Source organism: Oryctolagus cuniculus, chromosome 4 (genome assembly GCF_051225735.1).
Source record: "Oryctolagus cuniculus isolate XC-2025 breed Fujian yellow rabbit chromosome 4, ASM5122573v1, whole genome shotgun sequence".
Taxonomy (NCBI): Eukaryota; Metazoa; Chordata; class Mammalia; order Lagomorpha; family Leporidae; genus Oryctolagus; species Oryctolagus cuniculus.
In genome coordinates this window covers 18868148-18891543 of record NC_142870.1, presented here as the reverse complement: position 1 = coordinate 18891543, position 23396 = coordinate 18868148, and the positions used below count along the sequence as shown (strand labels likewise).

General features: G+C 45.4%; 1 protein-coding gene across 1 annotated transcript in view; it reads right to left on the bottom strand.

The window, feature by feature from the left end:
- The window catches only part of ADAMTS5 (ADAM metallopeptidase with thrombospondin type 1 motif 5), a 53807-nt gene extending 35384 nt beyond the window's left edge, over positions 1 to 18423 (bottom strand). Inside the window, exons 1-2 of the mRNA XM_002716775.6 lie at positions 16510 to 18423; positions 2784 to 2916 (exon numbers count right to left, since the gene is read on the bottom strand). Of these exons, the coding sequence (XP_002716821.3) occupies positions 2784 to 2916; positions 16510 to 17616 (1240 nt within the window). The 5' untranslated portion in view covers positions 17617 to 18423. The remainder of the gene's footprint in view (positions 1 to 2783; positions 2917 to 16509) is intronic.
- Between the last annotated feature and the right edge of the window lie 4973 nt (positions 18424 to 23396).

Here is a 23396-nt window from a genome sequence, read left to right as displayed (position 1 = left end):
ACTTCAAAAATTTCATAAAAAATTAAAGTCTAAATGTATTTTTGTGTAAAAAATTTTGAAATATGTGCATAACATTTTCATATATGCATTTTTCATGAATTTTTAAAGATTCCTCATGGGAGCATGCATTACTTCTACACTGTTCTCTTGTACATCTGTGTCCAATACCCTTGTCCTTTTAAGAAAGGATCCTCTTCTACACTTGGATACTCATAGCTTTAATGTCACATTTGTTCTCACCAGCATCTAGCTTGCCATGTCTCAGATTGCTGCAACTTTACAGCAAAGACCCTTGGCTTAGCAATTCAGGAGTGCTGAGAAGTTATGCTGGAGGGTCCTTCCTTGCAATCTAGCTGGTTTGAAAGTCATAGCAGCTCTGAAGAAGCTGTGTTCATTGCCACAGGATTATACATGAGAAACTTCAAAATGCTCTCAATGTGAGAGACCAGAGGAAAGGACAGAAAGAAACAACCCTTCTTGGAAGGAATGTGCAATCGATGACAAGAGCCTAGGGTGATTACTGATGCCATAAGCAAGAGTGTCAATTTGTTAAGTCAACAACAGGAGTCACTGTGCACTTGCTCCTCATGTAGGAGCTCTGTCCTTAGTGTGCTGTACATTGAGATTTAATGCTATAACTAGTACTCAAACAGTATTTTTCACTTTGTGTTTCTGTGTGGGAGCAAACTGTTGAAATCTTTACTTAATGTATGCTAAACTGATCTTCTGTATATAAAGAGAATTGAAAATGAATCTTGATGTGAATGGAAGGGGAGAGGGAGTGGGAAAGGGGAGGGTTGCGGGTGGGAGGGATGTTATAGGGGGGAAGCCATTGTGATCCATAAACTGTACTTTGGAAATTTATATTCATTAAATAAAAGTTAAAAAAAAAAAAGAATGTGCAATCGCATCTTTTGGAGATTGGGATTTAGCACTCAAAACCCTGTGCATGGATGGTGCTAAAATTCAACACTTGCTTATTCCCCATCGTTTCTCTCCTGGTCTGTAACTCACCAGTCTTTGCCTTCCCAGATATGTAGCACCACTCTGTTAGGATTCCATTCACTCTGAATAATGGTGATTAATGCCCAGCACACTATTTAAATTTCTCTGCTTAACTACAGCCCTGTGGAGTATTTAGACCAAATCCTCTTACTTTCTGCTGCACAATCAGACTGTTGCCTTGGACACCTCGTCTGTTTCTTTCACTCACATACATACCCAGAAGTGTAGCAAATATTGATTATCGTTTTATATCAGGCTATATTTGTATCAGGTATTTTAATAGGTGGGGGGAGAGACACATGCAGATATAATCCCTAACCTGCGGTTCAAGTGACATATGCTTTTACAAGGACACCAGCTCTTCCAATGCACGCGTGAGAGAGTCACACCTCGTTATTAGGGCACCACATAGGGAAGAAAGGCATTCAAAGTGTTTGACTTTGGGATAACAAAGAGGACACAGGGACAGGTCTGGGACTCCATCTTGGCTCTTGGCTCTCAAAGGCAAAGATGCCCAGTTAACAAAGTATTGAATTGAATTATTATCAGTAATGCTTGTATTACTGATGTTATTTAAATTTTATTTTCTTACATATATGTTAAGAAGGGTATTAATCAGGAATATTAATGTCATAATTAATACTTAAGAATTGAAATTTATCTATGTGATTATACCTTGGATCAGAAATTATTTTTAACTCCTCAAAGAAAATACACAGTTTAAAATTCTCTGCCTACAAGGAATTTGAAAGAAAGTTTGAATTGCCATTTAAAAGTTCGTTTCAATTTTAAATAAGACTAAAATTATCTTATAAACCAAGTATAATAATTATCAAGGATGCTTTGACTCCAAAAGATGATGCTGAGGTGATAAGTAGATTTAAAAAGGAAGTGAACTATTTAAACAGCAAAAGAGAAGTACACGGCCATGTAAATAACACAGAGTAACTATGCCCTACCCAGTGTTGTGTAGATCCTTAACACAACTCCATGAACTAGGACCTGTTATCCCTATAGTGAAGATATGAAAACTGAAGCTTAGAGACTTTAAATAATCAGACCCATGAGACACAACTAGAAAGTACTTTTGTAAGAATTAGGCTTAGATGTGTCTAGTTCTAACCATATAGTCCTCCGTACTAAGCCAATTTCTCACATACCTGGCAGCCCAGGTCAATGATAAGGAAGCATACATTCCTTATTCTGTGGATAGTTTTATTAGCACCAAATTTACGGCTGTAGGATTTATGTGTTTCTTCTAAGAAATAAATTTGGTAAGTGACATTTAAAGCACCGGGATTGGTTTCATCTGTCTCACTACATAAGGACTAAACAAGAACATGTATCATAAGTGAAAGATTACCTTTACTAGGAACTTAGAATTATTACTCACAGTGGAGTACAGCATGTTAACTTTCTGTACAAACAGATTCACCTTGGATGAGTCAACACCACCTTGAACAACGTCTAAAAGTGACATGACACATTTTGTCTAGGAGCTATTTAGCAATCCTTAAAAAGGAAGCAGACAGTAGCAGTAGCAAATGTCTCTTCCACTTCTAAATGACACTGACAGAAGGAAACATCTACTGTGCTGCTGACTTTGCCTTCCCTCTCCCATATTAGTTAACCCTAAAAGTGCAAATATAAACAAATTTAATCCCCAGCGGTACATATGAACCGGGAGAAATCTGGAATTAATTGCCAAGTATTTTGGTTCCTGTTGCAGCTGTTCCAAGTGTTTGATTTGGCGAGGGAAGAGAAAAGGCGCTGCATACCAATTTCGTGAGCCACGGTGAAAGCTGCGTGGAGGCCATCATCTTCAATCACGGCACAGCTGCGCTCCGGAGAACATATGGTCCCAACGTCTGCCATTCCCAGGGTGTCACATGAATGATGCCCACATAAATCCTGCCCAAGAGAAAGAAAGAAATCATTAAAATCAATTTACATCCAGAAGGAGGCACCATGTAAAGCCGCTTGCTCACCCCAAATGGCAAGACGGGAGTAGGTTTATGGTATCACCTGTTCAGCTTTGGAAATGTTCCAAAGACAAACTCAAGGCAGCTACTCTTTTGTGATACTCTGGGACCAAAAACACAGAAGGATAATGAAACTCAATTGTGCTGAAAAGATGTTTTAGGACTGTAGCTTGTCCGTTACAATAGCAGCCAGGGCCTTAAAAAAGCTGTAATGTATACATGTATGTCAAGGATCACATATGGGCATATTTAGGAAACTCCTCACATTCTGGTCCAAATTCATGCTAAATTCATCAGAAGCCAGACCAAAAAATTTGTTTCAATCACAGATGCAGACTACAACCACACTTGCAACAGAATATGGATGTATCAGCTTTTTCGACAGAAAACTACATTTTAGCCCAGAAGTGTAATTCTTTGAGAGATCATTTCTTAATTTCCAAATCAAGTTGCAATTTCATAGGTTTCCATCTTATAAATGTGTGCAGTCTTACCAATAGCATTTACTATAGCTCATCAATCCTCAGAAATTATATGTAGTGTATTATGGGTGTGTGAGTATATGCATTTTTCTGATGTGAAGTTGTATAGCACATCCCACTAACCAAAAACATCATCAATTTAGATGAAAGATAGATCACCAATCCTTAAAATATGAAGCATAAAGAAAAAAACATGAGTCACAAATTTTGACATGATGGATTTGTAATGATAAGCTTTCTCTTTAAGTGCTATTAGGATATTAATAAATGTTAGAATTTCTTTTGTTTTATATTATTTTCAATGAAAACTAATTGACAGTGTGTCCATTTGCAATACTCCTAATGGTCCATAAGTCAATAACTGCAGAAGGAAAAGATTTAGAAAGACATTAATTACTATGAGAGAAGACTGACAGTTGAATTAATAAGTACCATTTCCATTACAATTATCTTTGTATTTCCAATTACTACAATGTTTAGCTTATGATAGCAGCTCAACAATTACATGGCTAAGTTAGTTCAATTTGTCACTATCTTGACAAGTGCAAGACAGTGCTACTACATAAACAGTGCCACACTCAATGCCAATAACTCTTCAGCTCCTTCCCTAGTTTGCTATATAAAAATTCAACTAAGGTGAAGAACTGTGAAAAGATGTACCCTATTCTCTTCTCTTTAGTACATTTCCAGGTTCTTATTGTGTTCTGTGTATTATGAACTCCCAGCTGTGATGAATTACAGTGTGGCCACCATGTTATTGTAGCTTCAGACAGAGGAAATCTCAGCCAAGTGGCCTGGTGAATCAAGGCACCGAACCAACAATAGCCTTCCAAATTCTCCCTGCATCTCCTTGTATGTCATCCTGTGGGATCCCAAATTACAGCTGTTGAGAACAAATTAGTAGTTTTTAAAATTGAAACTGGAACATGCTTTTGCATAATAATCAGCCTTTGAGATAATAATACAGTCCAATACATTTTTAATTCCCCTTCCTCTTCCACCAACATTTTAGTAGTTCTAGGATTAAAACCCATCATAGCTTAAATGAGTCACTAGACACTACAGGTTATGTCTAAACACATACATTTTTAAGCCAACCTTTGTATTTATCTTCATAATTCAGAGTTAATTATCTTCAAATAATATAATTGAAGAATTAAAATTTCTTTCATACTCCTTCACTAATAAGCTTGGAGGAAGACCTACAGCAAAAGGAAATGACCCTCATGCTCGAATAGAATTTAAACTGGAATCATAACATCTTTCTGTTTACTGTTAATCAACTGCTCATTAGAGGCCTTCAAACCTCCTTGTTATCCTTAAGTTGTATTAAATGCTTTTGGCCCTTTGCCATGAAAATGTGTGCAAGTGACAAAATTATGAACAGAAGCACTTGTGTTTTTTTTTTTAACACACTGACAAAACCCTTTGACCATACAGTCACACTCCATATTTCTATAGCTGTAATTATGTAAACTGGCACCCTTTCTATTTCACGCACATGATTTCAAAGCTTAGCAATATAGTCCCACTTTCAGGATTTACAGTGAGCCTCTAAATTTATTTGTGAACCAATTTCTATCTTAATGCATTAAAACTATCTATCTATCAACTTATTAAAATTACAACATATCACACTCATCTCTATTTTTTTGGTGATAATGTGTAATAGCATTTATAGGTAAAGCTTTATTTGAAGTGTATAAGATTTTCAGAAAACATTTTAATTCAGGTGTAAGAATACTTTGGGCCAATACCGGACACATGACAGATGAGAGATTGAGAGAGATAGAGACAGAAAGACAGACAGAGAGAGAGAGAGAGAGAGATTTGTAAGTAGGAGATATTGATTACATGTGGATCCCATACTGTATCTACATAGGAGTTGAATCAGTTAAAAGTGGTACCGACAAGAATTTCTTACTTGTGTAACATGGATCTGAAGGTAATCATCACTGTCGTAATTGAAGTGTCATAATTGAAGATGGCTCTTTTTATGCAAGATCAGTATCTTGTCACCGTTGTGTGTGGGACATTGCAAAGAGATTTAGTAGAGTAAGGGCTGCAAGAGTATGCAGAGATTTAACTGGTGGTCTAGGGGAGTGGCATTGACAAGGATACAAGACTGCGACATGACATCTAACAAAGATATATGAGGGAGCAGACACTGAGCCCAGCAGCTGATTATCAGTTCAGACGCCCGCATCTCACATTGAAGTGCCTGGGTTTGATTCACACTTCCAGCTCCTGATTCTAGCTTGGGACTTGGGAGGCAGAAGTGATCATTTAAGTACCTGGGTTCTTGCCATCCACAAGGAAGGTCTGGATAGTACTCTAGGCTCTTCGATTTGGCCTGGCCCAGCTGTGATCTCAGCTGTTATGTAAGAATTTGGGGGGGATGATAGTGCTCACTTTTATGCTCCCCCTCTCTCCCTTCCTCTCTCTTTCCTCCCCTGCACCCCCTATCTGTCTCTCTCTGTTTGTCTTGCTGCCTCTCAAAAATAAATAACAAGATATTGAGAAAGTCTACAACATCAGTACAGATTTGATAGGAAGTAGTTGACATTGTGACTACTTACCAAATGAGACCTTTCAGAAGACTATGAATATGACAAAGCTTGTGATTTAGCATGGAATCCAGAATTATGAGTAGTATCCGAGACCTATACTTGGGAACAAGGAGGAGGAAAGGGAGCCAGCAAAGTAGCCTGCCTTGAGAAGCACATACCCAGAAGATAATATGATTTCAGAAGCTCCAGTTGTCAGTGATAAGTGGAGAATAATGTTTAGGGGCTTGCACTGTGGCGTCGTGGGTAAAGATGCTGCCTAAGGGGCCTGCATCCCATACGGGCCCACGTTCAAGTTCCATCTGCTCCACTTCTGATGCAGCTCTCTGTTAGCACACCTGGGAAAGCAGCAAGAAGTTTGCCCAAGTACTTAGGTCCCTCTACCCAAGTGGGATATCAGGAAGAGCTCCAGGCTCCTGGCTCCCTACTGGCCCAGCTCTGTCAATTGTGGCCATTTAAGAAGTGAATCAATGGATGGAAGATCTTTCTCTTGATCTCTCCCTCCCTCTCTTTCTCTGTAACTCTGCCTTTCAAATAAATAAATGAATCTTTAAAAAAAGAATAATGTGCAACATGGGACAAATCACAGGAGATACAGATTTCTTGCCTTGATTCACGGATTGGTGTCCTTGCAGCCTACGTATGCTGGAGGAAGGAGCTACAAGGAACAGACACTGCTGAAGATAGAAAGCAGATACTATCACAGTTGCAAAAACAGTAGTTAAAGTTAAGAAAACCTGGTACAGGAGTTAAGTAACAGCACCTTCTGGTTCTACATGTACATCCTGATGAGGGCAAGCAGGGAGTTCAAGGGAAGGGCCTAAAACAGGTTATAACTTGGTGAACTGTAAGCAGAGCAGCTGGGACTCCAACTGGAGCTTACATGGGATGTCAGTGTTGCAGGCAATAGCTTAACCTGCTGTGCCACAATGCCAGCCCCAGAGAAACAGGTATTCTAACAGGGAAAGTGGAATGGGAAAATCATGGAATAGTAAAAGACAGGTTCTGTTTGGAGAATAGGATTTGTTGGATAGGAGACCAGCTGGAAAGAGAGTCTGTTTTCAGGACCCCAAGATAGGACATTTTTATCTGAAAAATATAAGGTGAGAAAAAGGGGAAGAAGACATGGAACAAGTTGGAGATGGAGGGGAAGTAGATGCTTACTACAGTCATTTTGGAGAATGGGAATGGAAGGCTGGCTGCTTTTTAATGCTAACTCTACTAGTAAGAATCATTGCATATACCACTTACAGGCTTTGAGACAATGTCTTGTCATCATTAACATAAGGTTTATACACTAGGTCTAGGGCTCGTTCTAGCTGACCATATGCTGGTATTAATAAAAACAGTCACTTTGGAGATCAAAAAGAATTGATGCTTGGGGCAATAAAAGCCCCAGACCATCAGCTTGGACACACTAAATACCCAAATAAGTGGAATATCTATATTCCATTGGAGTTCCAATCTATATCTAAATACTGCAATTCCTGAACTTACATCATCATGGTATTAGTAAATCATCCTACAGGTTATTCTTGACATTCATCTTATGTTTTATAGTCACAATATACACTTAGGCAAGCACATTCTTTTATGTAACAAAGAATAGCAGCATTTTAATTTCTAGGGTATGTTTATCACTTAGAAGCATTATAACCATAAAAAATGCACTGTAGGGGCCAGTGCTGTGGCTTGGTAGGTAAAGCTGCCGCCTGCTGTGCTGGCATCCCATATGGGCACCAGTTTGAGTCCTGGCTGCTCCACTTATGATCCAGCTCTCTACTATGGCCTGGGAAAGCAGTAGAAGATGGCCCAAGTGCTTGGGCCCCTGCACCCACATGGGAGACTTGGAGGAAGCTTCTGGCTCCTGGCCTCGGATCGGTGCAGCTCCGACCATTGCAGCCAATTGGGGAGTGAACCAGTGGATGGAAGACATCTCCCTCAGCTTCTCCATCTCCCTCTGTATAACTCTTTCAAATAAAAATAAATAAATAAATATATAAAAATGCAGTGCAAAAGTGCATTCCAGAAAACAAGACAAAGCCATTGCTGCATAAGAACCCTGGTGACATTGTTAATATGTTTCTCTCACGCATTTGCTACATCTCATAGGTCACTGTATATGCATCAATGTAGTTGTCTGCTGTTTCTCATTCCTTCCATTAATCCTTCCTGCCTGGACTTCTAACTGGGTCCTTTGCTTCCTATAACTTCCCTATCCTTAGGTTGTGGTCAGTTACCTTCTTACAGCACAGATCTTGTAACATTCCTTCACTCCTCCACATTCACCTCTTCCTGCCTGCACCTTACTTTCTTGCTCTGTCCTGTCCGCTATTTCCTGCATATGTTATGAATATTTGACCCCTAAATCGTACACCAAAGTATTTCTTCTGCTAGTAAGGATTACTTCACACCAATCTCTTTTAAACATTTCTTGACTCAATCCAAGATTCTTAATTTCTAATGCAACTGCTTTCATTTGGACTACATCCAGCCTCCTTTTCATGATTACTGAAATATTCTGCAAAGGCTCTCCAGAATCCAGCCCATCTACTTACAACAGAAGGCTCATTTCAGAACACATCTTTGGTCATTGCTCTTTTCTTACTAAAGTTCTTTCCATTTATTCCCAAAGCATGTAATTTGCAATAGAAACTTCCTAGCATGGTGCCACTACTAAAATATGTCCTCCCCAAATTCATAAATTCAAGCCTTAACCCCTTATGTGACTACTGTCGCTCCCCCTCTTCGTGGAGGAACGACACAGGACCCTGCGCTGTTCTTTCGTCTGCTCGGCCCTCCCCAGGTTTGCTGCTGGTTCTTCCCGGGTTGGCTACTATCCCTTCCACCTCCGTGGAAGGGCAGTTCCCCCTGGCCACATTCCCCACTTCCGCAGGGGAGCGGCACACCGCCGGCCGGCTCTCTCGGGGGCTGCACAGGTGTTCCCTCAGATGTTCCCCTTAGATGTCCCTGGTGCATGCCGTCTCTCTCCTCCTTTATAGTCCTCCTCCGCCAATCCTAACTCGGCTGCCCACACGCCGAGTACGCTGCTCTCCAATCAGGAGCAAGTCCTACAGTTTATTAGTTGAACTGGAGGCAGCTGTGCGGAAACTGTTTACTTCTCTCCCAGCGCCATATTGTGGGAGAGCAGATGCATAGAATAAGTCTTAATTCCAGTAACTCAGTCCAGTCCGGGCTGCTCCCCACAGATCCCCCTTTCTTTTTATTTTTTGGCGTTGATATGCGCCTGTCTTCGGTGTCCCGCGGCACACACTCTGCTCTACTTGCTAGAGTTGCCACAGGTTCTTACAAGTCCTATCAATCAGGCAAACCGAATCCGGGTCCTCTCTTCGCCATGTTGTGAGGAGGTTTTTAGGCGCTGATGCGTGCCTGTGTTCGGTGACCTGCGGCTCATACTTTGGTCGAGCCGCCTGCTGGCGCTTACCGCCTTAATCAGGCAGACCGAATCCAAGCTTTCTCATTGCCGTATTGTGGGGGAGACTTATTAGTGTTGGTTTGTGCCTATCTTCGGTGACCTGCAGCTCATACTCTGGTCGAGCTGCTTGCTGGTGCTTACCGCCTTAATCAGGCAGACCGAATCCAAGCTTTCTCATTGCCGTATTGTGGGGGAGACTTATTAGTGTTGGTTCGTGCCTATCTTCGGTGACCTGCGGCGCATAAGCTGCTAGCCGCCGCAGGTGCTCATCGCCTCACTTAATCAGGCAGACCGAATCCAAGCTTTCTTATTGCCATGTTGAGGGGAGGCCTTTCTATTTCTCTATTTCTCTATCTCCGGGCATTCCTATTTCTCCCATTTTACTTCTATCTTCCAGCATTCCTATTTCTCTCACTTTGCTTCTAAACTTCTATTTCTCTTATCCCTGCAGCTTCCCGGCGCCTCGCCCTGCCGGCAGCTTCCCGGCTCTGCGCCGCTTCAGCCAGCGCCTCTCTCATCTGCGCGGCTCGGCTTTGCGCGCACACTCTGCGGTCTCGCACTTAACCCTTTCGCGTCTGAACCACGGCCTCGCGCCAGCCCCGCGTTCCCTATGTACTTGAGCCCCGCACGCTCTGTCTGCGCGCGGCAGCCTCTGCGAGTCACACGGCGTAGCTTACGTGTCCGCCACTAGCATTCAATCTAAGTTCCCCGGGCTAGCCTGGCGAATTCAACCCAGCTTACGTCTCCGCCCCACGGTTTGGCTTCCCGTCCTTTGCTCCCCGGGCTAATCAGACGGATCCCAACCAGGCTTACGTTTCAGCTTCTGGTTTCAACTTTTCGCCCCTTATTCCCAGGCTAACTTGAGAATCCCAAAGTGGCTTTCGTTTCCGCCTTGGCCTGCCCCCCGCGGCTTCAATTTCCCTAACACTTTTCTCTACCCGGTATGTTTCCCTAAGTTTTCTTCCAACAATATTCCTCCCTCATTTCTCCTGGCCACTCCCCACAGTCCGCGTCCGAGTCTGTTTGTTCTAGCTTTCACTTTCGCTTTCGACCTTAGAGATTTCTCCCAGCTTCCCCCCGTAGTCCGTATCCGAGTCTATGCCTAGGCTTTCAATAGCTTCTTCCGGCACCTTTCTCGTCCGGCTTTTCCCTAGGCTGTTTGCTAGTCTCTCTTTCCGATATTTTCCCTAGGCTGTTTGCTAGTCTCTCTCTCCGGTATTTTCCCAGTTCTTCCCGTTTCTTCCCTCCTAAGTTTCATATCCGTCCTAGGTTTCCTATCCGAGTCACGGCACCATTATGTCGCTCCCCCTCTTCGTGGAGGAACGACACAGGACCCTGCGCTGTTCTTTCGTCTGCTCGGCCCTCCCCGGGTTTGCTGCTGGTTCTTCCCGGGTTGGCTACTATCCCTTCCACCTCCGTGGAAGGGCAGTTCCCCCTGGCCACATTCCCCACTTCCGCAGGGGAGCGGCACACCGCCGGCCGGCTCTCTCGGGGGCTGCACAGGTGTTCCCTCAGATGTTCCCCTTAGATGTCCCTGGTGCATGCCGTCTCTCTCCTCCTTTATAGTCCTCCTCCACCAATCCTAACTCGGCTGCCCACACGCCGAGTACGCTGCTCTCCAATCAGGAGCAAGTCCTACAGTTTATTAGTTGAACTGGAGGCAGCTGTGCGGAAGCTGTTTACTTCTCTCCCAGCGCCATATTGTGGGAGAGCAGATGCATAGAATAAGTCTTAATTCCAGTAACTCAGTCCAGTCCGGGCTGCTCCCCACAACTACGTTTGGAAACTGTCTATAAAGAGTTAAGGAAGGTTAAATGAAGTCAGAAGGGTGAGGCCCTGAATAGATATGATTAATGCCCTTTTAAGAGGTGATAATCAGACTTCTCTTTCTCTCTCTCTCTCTCTCTCTCTCTGCCCTTTTACATCCCTTCCCCTACCCCAGGCACATACCACACAGGAGGAAAAGGTCTTTTGAACATATATCGAGAAGGTGGCTGTATACAAGCTAGGAGAAAGAACACTCACAAGAAACTGAATTGTTTGGAATCTTGGTCTTGGGTTTTCCAGTCCCTGGATTGGTGAGAAATAATTTCTGTTGTCCAAGTCACCCATTTTATGGTACTTTCTTATGGTGGTCCAACAGGCTTATAGACATGATGTATAATGTCTTCTACATTCTGGTTATAACTGACTTCAATTAATCTATCATAAAACCATCATGCTGTACAACAAATATCCATTTCCTTGTCCACTTTCTAGAAAAAAGACTCTGAAAAAACAATCTCTGAATCTCTCTCCACCTATGAGGAACACTGGATGTTTGAGTAAGTTAATTATAACATTTTTAGTATAGGGAACAACTAGACAGGACTACCTTGGCTTTCTGCCATCTGTCAATTATTAGTGTAAGAAGAGTATCTCTGTCTTTACATGAACATTTTAATCTACCAAAAGGAAATAATGAAGTGATGGCTACAGATTGTTGAAAGGATTAACTCTAAACTGATTTATGGCCATGGACAGCAGAGAAACCTAAATCAAACCTATCAACCCTTCAAGTGCCAATTCTTATTTTTCAATGAGAACAGTATAAAGATCCATAGGCAGAATCCCTTTTTCCTCCCATTTCACATTTTTTTTTACAGCTCAGAGCATTTATTGGTTTTCCTAACTTTACAGTGATTTACACATGAATTTGCTTCCCCTCTGCAGTGCCAAGCCCAGTGGGCACGGAGCAGATATTTTACATTTTGCTACCGTCAGCTGCTGAAATGAGTGTCTCACACATGGGAGGTGCATGTGCTAAATGTGAGAAACACAACACAATAGATCCCCATGTGTGTTGGTGTGTTGTCTGTAATAGACTTCTGATTTTTCTGAATATTCTTCGTAATTTACTTAAAAAATATCAACTAGAGCTGCTCATTCTGCCATGAGTCTCTCTGTTATGAGTTATTTAGCATTTTATTGATTAAGATTAACCTATGGGCTATGATTCCTTGATAAAGGTTTACCCTTGGCCTTCAATGAGATTTAAACTCAAATATGTGATTGACTCCACTCAGCAAGCCAATAAGATAAAGTATTTTCTTTGCCCTTGTCCAAGCCTCTGTTCTCCTTCTAGCACCCCCTATTGCTAACAAGGGACTCGATGGTAATGGAGAAATGCTGTGTGGAGTTGCAACCCCAGAATCATCAGGCAGAACGCAAAAGAAAGATTTCAACTGAGAGACAGCAGCCTATTAACGTGCATATTGGTATTTAATGAAAGTGAATGAGCCTTTTATATTACACAGTCCTTAGATAGTTCCAGTCCAATCCATTGCTTTTAATCCATGAACAAGTAACACTTTGATCACTGCTGTGCGGTGGTAGGCAATTAAGCAATTTCCAATTTCATTATCAAGCAGGTAGGCCTTGTTTCTCAAAAAAAGTGAACAGTCTACACAATGAACTTCAGGGTTTGTCTTTAAATAAATTACTTTACAACAAAAGAGGAAGTCAGCTACAAAGAAAGTATTCTGGAAAGCAAAATTAACTCCGGGGCAGATCAGATTCCTACTGTTTGGTGGCAGAAGTCATGTGAATTCCAGCATAAGTGCTATTCCACAATGAAAAGGGCATCTACGCCAGAAAGTTGACTGATGCTAAGTTTTCTAATGAGAACAGTGCCAAAGTGCTGGGTGCAGTCCTGACAGTGCAATGTGCTAGTTTGATAGATGAATTATTAACACTACTCTGCTGACTTCCAGACATAACGTTCAAGGTGGCCACAGCTAGTAAACAGGAGTGGAAAACATATCCTCACACATTTGCTTCATGCCTGAAAAACAAGCAATTTAGGAGAAGACATCTGGACACAAAATTGGAACAGGACTCAGAGCCCATCAAAACATGCATTTGATGGCTTGGCGTCTGGTTGCTAAGCAACGTGCTTCTTACTTTCAAAACAGAGTTGTAAAAGTAAAATCCTGGGCCAGCTCTGGGTATTTCTCATTGAAAAAGAAATAGCCGGGGCTGGCTGGCACTGTGGTGTAGCTGGTAAAAGCCTCCATCTGCAGTGCCGGCATCCCATATGGGCACTGGTTCTAGTCCTGGCTGCTCAGCTTCCAATCTAGCTCCCTGCTAATATGCCTTGAAAGCAGTGGAAGATGGCCCAAGTCCTTGAACCCCTGCATCCACATGAGAGACCAGAAGAAGCTCCTGGCTCCTGGCTTGGGATCAGCCCAGCTCTGGCCTTTGCGGCCATTTGGGGAGTGAACCAGGGGACAGAAGACAGACCTCTCTCTCTGCCTCTGCTTCTCTGTAACTCTTTCAAATAGATAAACAAACAAATAAATAAAAAGAAACAGCCATGAAAATTCTGCGTTAGACCTCAAGATATCTGATTTCCATGAGATAGAATAGCTCAGATCACCTTTCCTATAGACTTTCACTTTTCAAAGTGTTAGGCAGAGATTAACTTCACATTTTGAAATAGTCTCAAATGAATGCTACATAAAAGTCTTGGAGTATTTTTCTCATTCCCAAATTAATAGCACTCTTTTAAATTATATCCCCACATTTTTCTAATATTCAGTTCTCATGAAGTGAGATGTCAATACTAGAGGACCAACCAGCCAATAAACAAGATTTGCTTTGCTAAAAGTGTGCTTCTGCTTGGCAAGCAGGCTACGCAGGGCCCATGTGAAATATTTTCCATGTGTAGACTAGTTTGAGAAGCATATGTTATTATAATACTTATTATAATTAATACAGACTGCTCATTTATTTCTCCTTTGCTTTTTTCTATTTAAAATGTACCAAGTTTGGGGGCTGGACATTGTGGCATAGCTGATAAAGCCACCGCCTACAATGCCGGCATCCCATATGGGCACCAGTTTGAGTCCTGGGTTCTCCACTCTAGTCCCACTAATGCACCTGAGAAAAGCAGCGGAAAATGGCTCAAGTGCCTAGACCCCTCTAACCACGTGGGAGACCGGAAGAAGCTCCTGGCTCCTGGCTTCATTCTGGCACAGCCCTGCCATTGTGGTCATTGGGGGAGTGAACCAGCAGGTGGAAAGATCTCTCTCTGCCTCTCTATGCAACTCTGCCTTTCAAATAAATCAACAAACCTTTTAGAAAAAAGTACTAAGTTTCAGATTTTGCAAAGTAGAAATTGGTAACTCCCCAAACAGAAAAGAAATTCAGAACAAGCAAAGGGACACTGAATAGTTTCCTTTTTTAACAATTTGGAAGATTATTGGGGCAAGAGGTAAGAAGTGATGGTCCTTTTGTTCATTTTCATTTGTGTTAAAAGTATGGAATGCACATTTGTATTCCAAAACGAAAGCGAGCTCTTAAAATGACCTACTCTTTGGAAGAGTGTGCCTAGAAAAGCATTTCTTCCTCTTTCTTTAGAGAGTCTCCTTCCATAAATTCTCCAAAGCCTCTTTCTTGGCAGCCTCTTGGGATGCAGCAAAGCAAGGAAACCCAGACATGGAAAGTTGCTTACAAAAAATGTTAAAAACGACTTGGAAACCAAATAAAAACTGGATAGTTTTACAGGAGAGCTTACTTCACTTCATACGGAAGGCTACAAAATGAATGCTCTACCGTTTCAAAGACTAATGTTGCACAGAGGAATTAAAGGTTGGCTTCCAGAGGCTCGCTCAGCGAGATTTTCCATTGTGCACAGCACTGTGTGCTAACTGGACCTCCCTACACTGTTGCCCTGCAGTGCCTTTGTTTACATGTGGCTTACATTCATGTCTACCCCCGTGAACCACAAGTGTTTCTCTACTCCAAATTTAGCAACACTTTCCCTTCATACCAGAGGTGCCTTAGTAAAAATAGCAGAATTAGGTAGTGAAGCTGTGTAATCCTGAAGTTTCCTTCAATTCATCATCTAATTTCCTATCCCTGTTCTCTTTGCTCCATTTCATACCATGATTTTACATAATCCCTTCAGTAATCCTTCATCTCATCTGGATGGAGTTCAAACACGTCAAGAATGAGCTTTAAAAGTCCCTTCTTACCAGGCATCTGAGAGGCACAACTTAAAAGTGCCAAATCAGAGGAGAGTTGTGAAAACTGAGGCAAACCAGGCCCCAGGCTTTTTGTCTAAATGTCACACCACCCCAGCGGACAAATGACTGTGTCGACAGACACTGTGTTCCTCCCTGAGTCTCTGGTCTTACAGAGATCTGTTTCTTTCCTTTCCTGTTACCATCTTGCTCCCTAAGAAGGGGGAAACCCTGGGAAAACATTCCTTTCCCCTGGCTTCTTGACTCTTTGCCCAGATCTGCACTGGGACTTATGCTCCTCCAAGACCAACGTCATGCCAGCACGATGGTACCCTTCCTCTGGCTTCGGAGTTGGTGCGCGCAGTGCTGTGGGAGCGCTGGCCTGCTAGGAGGGAGTTAGGAGGTTCCCCGGTTTGTCCTCCTCACCGATTGGGTAGATCCTCCTTACCCTCCCACATTCTTTCCTTCTCAGCATTCCAAGGCGGACCTATGAGAATTCCATTAGGAAGCGTAATTGGACAAGGAGTCCTTTGGAAAGTCTGCCCTCTACTTGCGTTGCAGAAAAGGTTCAAGTAAGAAGACAGGGGGACATTCAGGAAGGAAGGGCATCAGATGAAAGTGACCACCAGGGCTGAATCACCGAGCCCCTTCTGTTAGGTTGGACAAAGTGATATTTCAGGTCTCACTGGAAAGGTTTCACAGGCAATGTCGCATCTCCCTCTTCCCATTGAACTCCCTAAAGGTTTCAGCCATGCTTATGCACCTGCGCCACCACACCTCAGACTGGGTAATGCCCAGCATGACTGCTGACTGACTGCCTAGGTAGGTCGAGTCGCCATTGAGCCAGGCACTGCTGCTGGGGCTAATGTGCACACAGGAGCAGAGTAGGAGCGTGGCGGGGTGTCCTGCAGGAGCGGTTAGTTATGCGAATCCACAGCGGAGGGACGGTTGGTGGGAGAAGCAAAGCTACCAGCAAAACAGTCACCTACCTCCTCCTCGCTGTCTGGGAGCACCCACCCCTGCCGGACCTACCTCCCGAGTAAACAGGATGGCCGCGTCGTAGTGCTCCTCATGGTCGTCGCCCAGCTGGTTGTGCTGGTGCTGCCACTTGCAGAAGTTCTTGAGCGTGGTGGCCGCGTTCTTGCTCACCTCCAGGCTCTTGTCCTTGTCGCCCAGCACCACCACCTTCACCACGGCCAGGCGGATGTGGTTCTCGATGCTGGCGTGGCTGTACAACCGGTTGGCGATGGAGGCCAGGGTCAGCAGGTAGTGGTGCAGGCCACGGCCGTACATCCGCGCCATGGTCGAGTCAGCCACCAGGAGCAGCTCCACCTGGCGGGACCGGGAGATGGAGCGGCGCCGCCGCCGCCACCACGTCTGTGGTCCAGGTCCGTCGGCGGACGGCGGGAGAGCCGACAGGTCCGTGAGCTGCGGGGCCAGCGCTGCGCGTCGGGCAGGGCTGAGGTGCGCCGGAGGGCGCTCGCGGGGCCCCGGCGGGGAAGCCGGAGTCTCGCAGCTGGCGCGCGGCGGCAAGGCCTCGAAGCTGAAACCCTCGCGGGTGTAGACGTGCAAGATCCGAGCGGACTCATCCCCGTACACTCGCTCAGCCTCCGCCTCGGTCCAGGGCCCTCGCAGCAGAGGCTTCAGGGTGTAGCGCGCGTGCTTGACCGCGAAGAAACCCTCCAGACCACCGCAGAGGTCAAAGACGGCCAGGGAGCGGGAGCTGCCGTCCACCGTGCCCCTGTAGAAGCAGTGGTCCCGGTGGCGCCGCGGTGCGCTCAGCCCGCCTCCTGCGGGCACGAAGCCAGCAGCGCCCACCGAACCATCCCGCTCCAGGTCCAGGAGGAATCTCCGGCCGCCCGCGTAGACGAGGTAGCCCACCTTGCCGCCGCCCGAGTAGAGCTGGTCGATGTTCTGCACGAGCCCGCTGCTCCGGCGCTGAGGCGCCAGCGGCTGCGGATGGCGGGGAGGCTCGGTCCGCTCCTGCGCCTCCTCCCCCTGCCGCCGGCGGGGCTGGGCGGCCGCTGCAGCAGCCCGAGGCTGCCCGGCTTTATCCTGGGCAGGTGCCGCGGCGGTGCCGGCTGCGGCCAGGGACAAGCGGAACGCGCACAGCAGCAAGGACGCCCACCAGAGCAGCATAGTGCGCTGCCCGCGGGGAGGGGCTGCGTGACCGGGACCTTATGGGTATTTGTTATTCGCTAGGGAAGTTACCGGGGCGGGGAGTGGGGGCACACACACACACACACACACACACTTGCTCCCAAGGTTGACTCAAGTGTCGGAGGGTGGGGGGACCGGCAGCAGCGCCTGCCTGTCCGGGCCGCGGTGCCAGCGTGCGAACTTTTCTTTGTTGGTTTGGAAAAATGTTTGGATTGCAGCTCCGGAAAAAAAAAAAAAAATGGGGGGTTAAAAAAAAAAAAAGGAAGAGAGAAAAAAGTCAGGTGATGGAGATTCAGCAAATACGTGGAAAGGAGAGGAAACAAGCAAACAAACAAAAAGTCCAATGCTGCCAGGTTCCTTGCACCAGGAAAAGTAAGGAGGGTACCGCGCACCGGGCCGGCAACTGGTGCGCGCCGCCTCGCCGCCGCCCCCTGGCCGCTCGGTCCCCGCCGGCTGCAGAGATTCCGAGCTCCGTGGCCCACTTGCTTTCTTATTTTGTGGGTTTCCTCGGCTCTGCTGGAACCAGGAGGAAGGGGAGAAAGAGAGGAGGAAAAGCCATAAAAATTAAGACAAAATCGCAGGGGGCGGCCTGCGGCGAGCCGGTGCGGGTGGCGCGTCGGGGTCCCCTGGTCTGCGGTGCCTTCCTGCCCGCGGTCATCCCCAGTCGGCTGCTGCGAGCGCTGTGAAGATGCGAGGAGGTGGAACAATGAATTTATAGCGGCATGCCATCCTGCAATGGCAATTTCAACAATTCGTCACTGCACGCTGCCTCTTAAAGGGAGAGCTTCCCCCACCGCTCCCACCCTTCCCGCTCCGCGCCTAATCGGATGGGGGAGGGCAGGGGCGGAGGGGGAGGCTGATCGAGGAAAGGGAGACCAGGAAGGAGGAAGGGACCGGGACCCGGCTAGCGAGAGGGAGGGAGCGAGAGCGAGGGGAAAAAGTATTGGGGCAAGAAAAACAGAAGATTTCCTTGGCCCCATTTAAAGCCACAGCAGCTCCGGGTCTGTCTGATATTTCACAACCAATCGGAGTTGGCTAACCCCGCTTACCTCATCTCCTGAAGGAGTGTTTTGGTGTGTTTTTAAAGTTATTGGGACATTTCAAGTCTCTCCCTGCCTGCTTTTCTGGCCCTCGGTGGGAAGTTCCCGCTGTGTTTCCCCTTGGCGCGCCCGTGCGCCCCGGCCCCTGCAGACCCGGCACCGTTGGCCCACCGGCAAAAGGCGCCCAGCGTCCCCACCGCGTCCCCTCGCCCCCGCGCTCCTTTCGCTTCTCCCGACCATCCCGGTACCCGGGTCCCTCCCGCGCCCTTCCCAGGCCGGTCTGCGCTCCGACGGCCGCCGGCTTCGGGCTCCGGGTGACTAACTTCTGCCGGCCACCAGCTGAGCGGCAGGACAGCTGGACAGACATGGGCACTTCCTGGCTCGCCGCTGTGGTGTCGCGGGCAGGGCCGCTGGCGGCCTGGGAACTCCCGGCTTTGTGTGAGACGGGCGAACGCCCCTCTCTCCTGGGTGCTTAGCACCGGTGCCCACCGTCTGTCCTTAATCCCAGAGCAACTTCCTTTGCTTTAGAAGGCAGGATAGGAAGGAGTTAATTCTTGAAGGAGATTCAGCTGAGTTTTTTTTTTAAAGATTAATTTGTGCTCACACTTTCTATTTTTTCATTCTTAAATGCTAATTAAATGATACGTCCCCATATTTGCTTTTACCACACCTCTCCTAAAGACTCCACTCAATGCCATAGGCCTGCCCTTACTGTCACCCTCAGAATTTCCTTTCTGGGGAAAGACTGACTTTCAGTGGAGGAGTATCCCTGCTTATTAGGGAGCAGCTGCCATTGTCACTTTTGTCACTGCAACTCATTGTAGACTTCCTTTTGGGTCCTCTATCAATTCTAAGAGGAAAGTCGGAAACGTCAACCAATGGCTTTCTAATCCCTACCTAGTAATTGCTACAGGATCCATTGCTGTAGGGCCCAGAGCCCTCATGCTGCCAATCATTCTTCAGGCTAATTCACCAAGGCCTCCAGGGAACAATGACCCCAGCATAAAGTTTCTATTACTTTTAACTTAAGTGGTGGTGTAGAGGCTAGTTGGAGCCCCCAGTGGTCACCAAGCCAATTACTGTGTCTGGGAGTCCACCTGAGCATCCAGGACTGGTGTGCAGTCTGCAGGGCAGGTGGAGGGAGAAGATTCCAGAACTCCCCACCCATGCTTGCTCTGTGCCTAGAATCCACTCTGGAATCATCTAATGAGAGGCGGAATGAAACTGACCTGAGGTTGCATTCTCATTTATAAATTAAGTGATCACGGGACACCCAGGAACATCCAACCAGCCCCTGATAGATTTTGATATCCATAAGTCATGAAGGAAGTTGCTGTTGCTGTAGACCTCGGCTTCTTAATTCCATAGCCTCCTGGTCTCTCAGTGGCTGGTTGCCTGAGGGCAGTGTCACCAGCTGGCTGGGTCAGGGCTGGAAGGAAGATAATCTGTGTTTCAGCAGTGTGGTCCGTTCTGCCAGAAGCCCTCTAGCCTATGCTGACCATATGCTCTCTCTAGTGGTCATTGCATTGCACCTACAGATAGCGAACTTTATTTAATTTTTTTACCAGTTCCAGTGAAAAAGAATCCAATATTTGATACAAATCAATATCTATAAAACAGCCTTGGTCCAGTAAATTTAATGGTTTCATAACTGTTAATATAAAAGGGTCATTTGATAGACAAACATTTTAGGTGACTGCTATTAAATTAATAAATTATAATTCTTTTTATTGATTATATATCTAAAATTTGAGAAAACTCCAACTGAATTTTCTTCTTAATGAAGTTTTTTTCCTCTTCCCCAAACACTGCACATCTCACATGAATCTGATTTTTATACCTTTAAAGTTAAATTGCAGAATGACATTTCCACTCAGATATTCAAATATTTATAAATATATTGAAGAAGGCCGGCGCCGCGGCTCACTAAGCTAATCCTCTGCCTTGCGGGCCAGCACACCGGGTTGGGTTCTAGTCCCGGTCGGGGCGCCGGATTCTGTCCCTGTTGCCCCTCTTCCAGGCCAGCTCTCTGCTGTGGCCCGGGAGTGCAGTGGAGGATGGCCCAAGTACTTGGACCCTGTACCCATGGGAGACCAGGATAAGTGCCTGGCTCCTGCCATCGGATCAGCACGGTGCGCCGGCCGCGGCAGCCATTGGAGGGTGAACCAACAGCAAAGGAAGACCTTTCTCTCTGTCTCTCTTTCTCACTGTCCACTCTGCCTGTCAAAATAAATAAATAAATAAATAAATAAATAAATAAATAGAAGAACAGAATAGAAACAAAGTTCCCAAAGTGTGTATCACATTAGAACATATATTTATGAGAAAAGGAATTAATTAGAGCTTATAAATATAATGAATGCATTCTTATATATTCAGAAAATTTCTTCTTGAGTATAAATTTTTCTGGGAAGTAATATGGACTCTTTAGGAAGCTAACCTGGTGATATTTTAGAGGATTAGGATGAGATTCTATGTTCAGGAAAAAAAATAATGCCTGTATGTCAAAGAAAGTCATTTAAATCAAGTTAAAGTGGCCAACATTTTTATTTTATTTTTAACATAGAAAAAATATAGACTCACAATCACGTCTAGGTGGGGTAATTGCTTACTACTCCATTACTCCATCATCATATGTGACAGTTTTATTTGTCTATATTTAATAAGAAATTCCCATTACATTTATAGAATATATGCTTATGAATACAACTAATATATAATTTTACATTTCCTTAAAGGAAGAAAGGCTTTCCACTCCAGAATGTTAGAAGTTAGAAGTTATCTTAGACATCACCTAAGGCGACTTCCTACATCTGCTAAGAGATACTGAGACCTACAGGATGCAGGTGACTGCCTGTGGATAAAAACATCTGCTATTGGTCCACTCTCTTGAAACCTAAATCACCCAATCCCTAATGAAATGCTCACTCTACAACACTTTTTAAAAAAAATTTATTTGACAGATAGAGTTAGACAGTGAGAGAGAGACAGAGAGAAAGGTCTTCCTTCCATTGGTTCACTCTCCACATGGCTGCTACGGCCGCAACTACGGCGATCTGAAGCTAAGGAGCCAGGTGCCTCTTCTGGTCTCCCATGCAGGTGCAGGGCCCAAGCACTTGGGCCATCCTCCACTGCCCTCCCGGGCCACAGCAGAGAGCTGGACTGGAACAGGAGCAACTGGACAGAACCCGGTGCCCATATGGGATGCCAGCGCTGCAGGCGGAGGTTTAACCAAGTGAGCCACGGCGCCGGCCCCTCTACAACACTTCTTAAAAATCAAACCAGTTTAGTAACTATTCTTCAAGGGCCTACTACAAAGTGCTTTCTGAGACATTCTGAGGTTTTGTGGTGATGATTAGGCCATGGTTGATGTTCACAAGGAACTCATACTTCAGAAATGGAGCTAATTTTGCTATTAGATATGTAGAATAGAAGTTGGCAAATACAAATATAGAGGCCGACAATCAGAGGAACAGTTCCTGCAGGTGCTCTGAGCCCTGTATTTCCAGTACAGCTTCACCCCATAGGATTTCTGTGTCCTTGTAAGTGGGATTTCCATTTGCTAAGGTGTTATCCCCCCCCCACTATGATTTTAATAGTAAGAGTGAGGAAATACTGACAGTAAAATTTTTCCCTCCAGTCAAACACCTGTTCCTTACCACCCATGTTGAAGAGTCAGACTCTCAATGTGCTTTCCTTTCCCACATCAAGATTCCTGCCCTAGCCCTTGCTGCATTTTGAGCCCCCTTAGGATCATCTAGCTTAGTACCATGATGCATGGATATTGGGAGTGGGAATTCTTCTTCCCCTACTTGGGCCAATTGTAATGCCGGAAGGGCTGTAGATGAAGATTGGATTTCTGGTGCAACAGCCGGGACAACACTTGGAAAATACGCGTGCCATATTAAGTCCTGGCTCTGCTTTTGGTTACAGAATCCTGCTAATGCACACCCTAGAAAACAGCAGGTGATGAGAGACCAAGATTAAATTCCTGACTTCTGGTTTTGACCTGGCCCCCACTCTTGGCTGTTGTGGTCATATAAGACATGAACAAGCAGATAGGGGATCTCTCTCCGGATCTCTCTTGCTCCCTCCCTCTTTCAAATAAAATTTTAAGAAACAATTTTTTAAGATTTGTATTTATTTATTTGAAAGTCAGAGTTACACAGAGAGAGAAGGAGAGGCAGAGAAAGAGAGAGAGAGAGAGAGAGAGAGAGAGAGATCCTCCATTTGCTGGTTCACACCACAATTGGCCGCAAAGGCTGGAGCTGCTCTGATCTGAAGCCAGGAGCCGAGAGCCAGGAGCTTCTTCTGGGACTCCCACGTGGGTTCAGGGGCCCAAGGACTTGGGCCAGCTTCTGCTGCTTTCCCAGGCCATAGCAGAGAGCTGGATCGGAAGTTGAACAGCTGGGACTGGAACCGGCACCCATTTGGGCGCTGGCCCTGAAATTTAAAACAATTTTAAAAAGACACCAGGTGACTTTTTCCTCCAGTGCTTCTTAACATTGCTAGTTCTGGTTCTAAGAAGACTTCTGCTGGGGCCAGCGCTGTGGTGTAGCTGGTAAAGCAGCTGCCTGCAGTGCCTACATCCCATATGAGTGCTGGTTCATGCTCCAGTTGTTCCACCTCCAATCCAGCTCTCTGCTACATCCTGGGAAAGCAGCAGAAGATATCTGAAGTCCTTGGGCCCTTGCACCCATGTGGGAAACCTGGGAGATG